The sequence below is a fragment of the Mastomys coucha genome, unplaced genomic scaffold (genome assembly GCF_008632895.1).
Source record: "Mastomys coucha isolate ucsf_1 unplaced genomic scaffold, UCSF_Mcou_1 pScaffold20, whole genome shotgun sequence".
Lineage (NCBI taxonomy): Eukaryota > Metazoa > Chordata > Mammalia > Rodentia > Muridae > Mastomys > Mastomys coucha.
Genome location: NW_022196903.1, coordinates 116,160,115 through 116,164,637, shown reverse-complemented (window position 1 = coordinate 116,164,637; position 4,523 = coordinate 116,160,115). Strand labels below are relative to the sequence as shown.

At 46.5% G+C, this 4,523-nt stretch overlaps 1 protein-coding gene across 2 annotated transcripts in view; it reads right to left on the bottom strand.

The window, feature by feature from the left end:
• Window positions 1-2,900: 2,900 nt before the first annotated feature.
• Window positions 2,901-4,523, bottom strand: part of Foxj2 (forkhead box J2) — a 33,327-nt gene continuing 31,704 nt past the window's right edge. Inside the window, exon 11 of one of the 2 annotated variants that reach the window (XM_031383316.1) lies at window positions 2,901-3,650. In XM_031383316.1, the coding sequence (XP_031239176.1) occupies window positions 3,562-3,650 (89 nt within the window). In that variant the 3' untranslated portion in view covers window positions 2,901-3,561. The remainder of the gene's footprint in view (window positions 3,651-4,523) is intronic. The other variant, XM_031383315.1, reaches the window with a different exon arrangement.

Here is a 4,523-nt window from a genome sequence, read left to right as displayed (position 1 = left end):
GTTTTCTCTCAAAAAAATAAAAAAAGCAAAAAACAAAAATCAAAACAGGCCGGGCAGTGGTGGCACATGCCTTTAATCCCAGCACTTGAGAGGCAGAGGCAGGTGGATTTCTGAGTTTGAGGCCAGCCTGGTCTACAGAGTGAGTTCCAGGACAGCCAGGGCTACACAGAGAAACCTGTCTCAAAAAACAAAACAAAACAAAACAAAATTCAATGAGCCAGAAATATACAAAAACAAAAGGCACATATTAAAAAGAAAATCAAAACTAAAAAAATCACGCAATCTGTTTTGTGTTGGCTACTCCTGGACACAGGGACCACCCTGGAGTGTGGTTTATATTCTCAGTGACATACCATTGGAGAAGAGTGATTTGTTTTTTCCTCTTTTAGCATGTATCAGTTACAAATAGCTTCTTAGTTAGGTTGGGACTTTGTGTCCACTCTCTAAACTAACATGAAAACAAGGTGGCCTGCTCTACCCACCAACCTTCCAACAAAATTCACTCCACTTAATAGCATTTTAAACACAAAATGTTACATATGTATCTAATCCTTTTTCCCATCACTTACAAGCTAAGTACACCCCGTGGTAGGGATGGGTGAGGGGTTGTACTTTGACCAGGAATGGCCTCCATAGACCCAAGTGTTTGGATGCTTGGCTATAGGGAGTGGCACTGTTAGGAGGTGTGGTCTTGTTGGAGGATGTGTGTCACTGTAGAGGCAGAGCTTTGAGGTTCTAAATGCTCAGGCTACGCCCTGTGTGAAACACATAGTCTTCTTGCTGAATGAGGACCAAGACGTAGAACTCCGAGTTCAGCACCGTGTCTGCCTGCATGCTGCCACACTCCCTGCCATGACTATAACGGACTAAATCTCTGAAACTTAAGCCAGCCCCAATTAAATGTTTTCCTTTATAAGAGTTACTGTGGTCATGGTGTCTCTTTACAGCAGTAAACCAAGGCAGAGATTGGCAGGGTGCTAACAAGAACACCCTGTTCCATATTTCTCCTCTCCCAACCCGGCAGAAAGAAACTAGAGAGAAGTGCCAATAAGATAAAAACTAGAAACGTTCTTTTTTCTTTTTTTATTAAGAAAGCATGCAAAAAAACAAAAACAAAAACAAAACAAAACAAAACAAAAAACCAAACAAGTTGTGAGCCCATACACCCCCTTCCCAGCCTGCACCAACGCAAAGCATTATGGGTGGTATAAAGAACTCACCAAACCAGAAATACGGGGCGGAGAGGAAGCCTAGGATAGGTGGACCAACACAAGTGACTTCTCCTTTGTCCTGCTCCTCTGCTCTTTCCCCCACTTCCGCTTATAGGCAGTGACCCCTACAACTGTGCACACATCACCCAGGACAACAGCAACGACTATACTTCATGTCCAGCAACACCGGACCAACAAAGTAAAAGCAGTTCTCTTTCCACGTCACGGAGGGCCTGGGGAACGGAGGCCCAAAGGGGATCAGGTTTGAACCGCCCGACCCATTCTTCAAGTCTGAGCCTGGAGAGCTAGAACCCCAGGGGCCTAGAGCTACCCTCCAGTCTCCAGCCCAAGCAGCTGCTCCAGCTGCCCACCAGGGACACTGGTTCTCCTGACACAGAGAAGCCAGGGGCACCTGGGAGTATGACGCAGCCTATGCTCCCCAAACTCAGACAGATCTGACCAGGAAAGGTATTTAGAAAAAGAGGTGGTACTCTGCAAAGGTGAGACCTTGAGGAAACCAAATGGAAGCTGTGTAGAATACACCTGAATGGAAGGAATAGCACGAGATGTCTGGTAGGGCACCGGGCAAAGGTGTGTGCCACCTCTAGAGAAACACCCTTTTCCCAGTGGGACTATTGCATCATACACTGGCCCCACCAGACGCGCTCCGGTACGTCACACGTACCGTGCTGGAGGACACTTTTTTTTCTTATACTCCCCCCTTTTTTTCCCTTACAAAGAAATAAAGTGCTCTTTAGTGAACGCGCCATCTTGCCCCTTCGCCGGACTTCACCAGTCTCACACATAAGCCCCCTTCTAAAGAAAGAAAAGGGATTGATGAGGGGACGTGAGAATGGGAAGCCCAGCGCCTTGGAAATCATGGATAAATAAAAGCATATGAACAAAAATCACCGAGATTGATTGGCCCTGTCAATGCTATACATTTTGTCTGTTTCAGAAAATTTAGTGAAAATAAGATGGAAGTGAGATGGGTCTTCCCTCTCGCAAGTCAAATTTAACCACACACTCACTAAGACCTCTGCAGCAATAAATCATGGCCGCTTACTGATAAGGTGACTCCCACTCTACGCTCAAGGAGTGCGCCTTGCCCTTGCTGAGCCCTGACTCTGCATTATCCATTTCCCGATTACAGGGAAATGTAATTATTCATTGCCTATCAAAGTCAAAAGCTTCCACCCCACTGACAAGGACTTCAAGAGAAGCATCTCCCTGGGCAGTTGAACAAATGACGGGTTCCCACCCACGTCTACACTAGCTCCCTCTCTCCTCCCCACCTTCCCATCAGCAGTACCACAGGCATGAGTCTGCTATGACAGGAGGGAAAGAGATTTCGACAGCATGTCTACAACATGAAGAAACTAGGAGTGAGAATGGCTTCCTTTTGTCTTTTCAAAGTCCCAGAAAATGGGAGAACAAAAAAAAATAAAACAGGTGGATGATTTGGACAAACAGCTTTAGGAAGACAAAATAGTATTTGCCGAAGGAGAAGACATGATGGAAGGTATTTATATATGCAGAATAGCCAGCTAACTCTCAGAAAGAATTCCTTCTCCAAAGCCAAAATGCCTTAAATTGAAATTCTTTCCAAGAAGCTGCCGGAGCAGACAAGCTAACCTCCAGAGAGCATCAGCCAGGAAGAAGCCAGGGATGCTCTGGCGTGGCAGTGCACACCCGACCTCATGCTGGGTTACACACATCACTGCTCCATGGCGTCCTGCTGAACCCAGCTCTCCAGGTCCACCCATCATGGGCATGAGGACTGCCAGAAAAAGTAAAGGTTGGATGTTTAACGGGAGAGCTCAGAGAACACTCAATTAGCACCATTGAGTAAAACTGCAACGTCATGGTTGCCAAGCAGTGTCTTAGACTCCCCTCTACTTACTGCGGCCTCTCCAGGCCAGCCTGAAACAGACAGGAACAGAACCCAAATCAGAGCTGAAAGGTGGGACCAGCACTGAGTTTCTCAGAGAGAAAGGTGAACTAGCATTTGAAGCCTTTCTCGACAGCTATCACGGCCTTATCTTGAGGCCTGAGGATTTCAAACGGGCAAAGGGAGGGCATAGCCTGGGATGAGAGGGCAGCAGACTGGGCAGTGTGTAACCAATAATAATAATAATATAATTAGAATAATAATAAAAGAACTAAGAGGGAAACAGAATCAGGGGGAAGAGGGTCATCCCCGGCAGCATCTTGCGGTGGCGTCTCTGACAGAGAGAACGGAAAGAAGCTATATATCTATATACAGGTTTGGGGAGGATGGGCAGGGGCTGTTCTTCCCCCGTGGCCAGAATTCACCACCAGGCCTTGGGCTGATGTCCACTGTGATTCGTTAAGTGATCAAGTCCCAGTCGAAGTCATCAGTGATCTCCTCATTGGCACCAGGAGGTGGGACAGGTGGCCGGGAAACCATGTGGTGTGCTGTCAAGAAGAAAGACAGATCATAAAATAAGTTGGAGGAAAAGTAAGTTCCATCAGTCTGGATGGGGAGTGCGTGCTCTTCTGCCCCAATGACACCACAAAGGAAGCCAGAGATAACATGGGTACAATCAACCTACAGTCAGTCTAGTCAGTCAGCCTAGTCAGTCAGCCTACAGCCCAGTCAGTCAGTCAGCCTACAGTCCAGTCAGTCAGCCTACAGTCCAGTCAGTCAGCCTACAGACTAGTCAGCCTACAGTCCAGTTAGTCAGTCAGCCTACAGACCAGTTAGCCAGTCAGCCTACAGTCCAGTCAGCCTACAGTCCAGTCAGTCAGTCAGCCTACAGTCCAGTTAGCCAGTCAGCCTACAGTCCAGTCAGCCTACAGTCCAGTCAGCCAGCCTACAGTCCAGTCAGTCAGCCTACAGTCCAGTCAGTCAGCCTACAGTCCAGTCAGTCAGCCTACAGTCCAGTTAGCCTACAGTTTTTTTTAAACTTTAAAGAATTTTTTTCTTTTTTTTAATATCTATTTATTATTATAATTAAGTACACTGTAGCTGTCTTCAGACACACCAGAAGAGGGCATCAGATCTCATTACGGGTGGTTGTGAGCCACCATTTGGTTGCTGGGATTTGAACTCAGGACCTTTAGAAGAACAGTCAGTGTTCTTACCTGCTGAGCCATCCAGCCCCAGAATTATTTTTTATATTATGTTATGAATGTTTTTTTAAATTCTTCTCTCATACAGTACATCTTGACTATAGTTACCCCTCCCTCCTAGTACCTCCTTCCAAGTCCGCTCTCCCCCAGATCAACTCCTCCTGTTTCCTTTCAAAGAAAAAGAAAAGAGAACTACAGAACAGAAGGGAGGGGAAG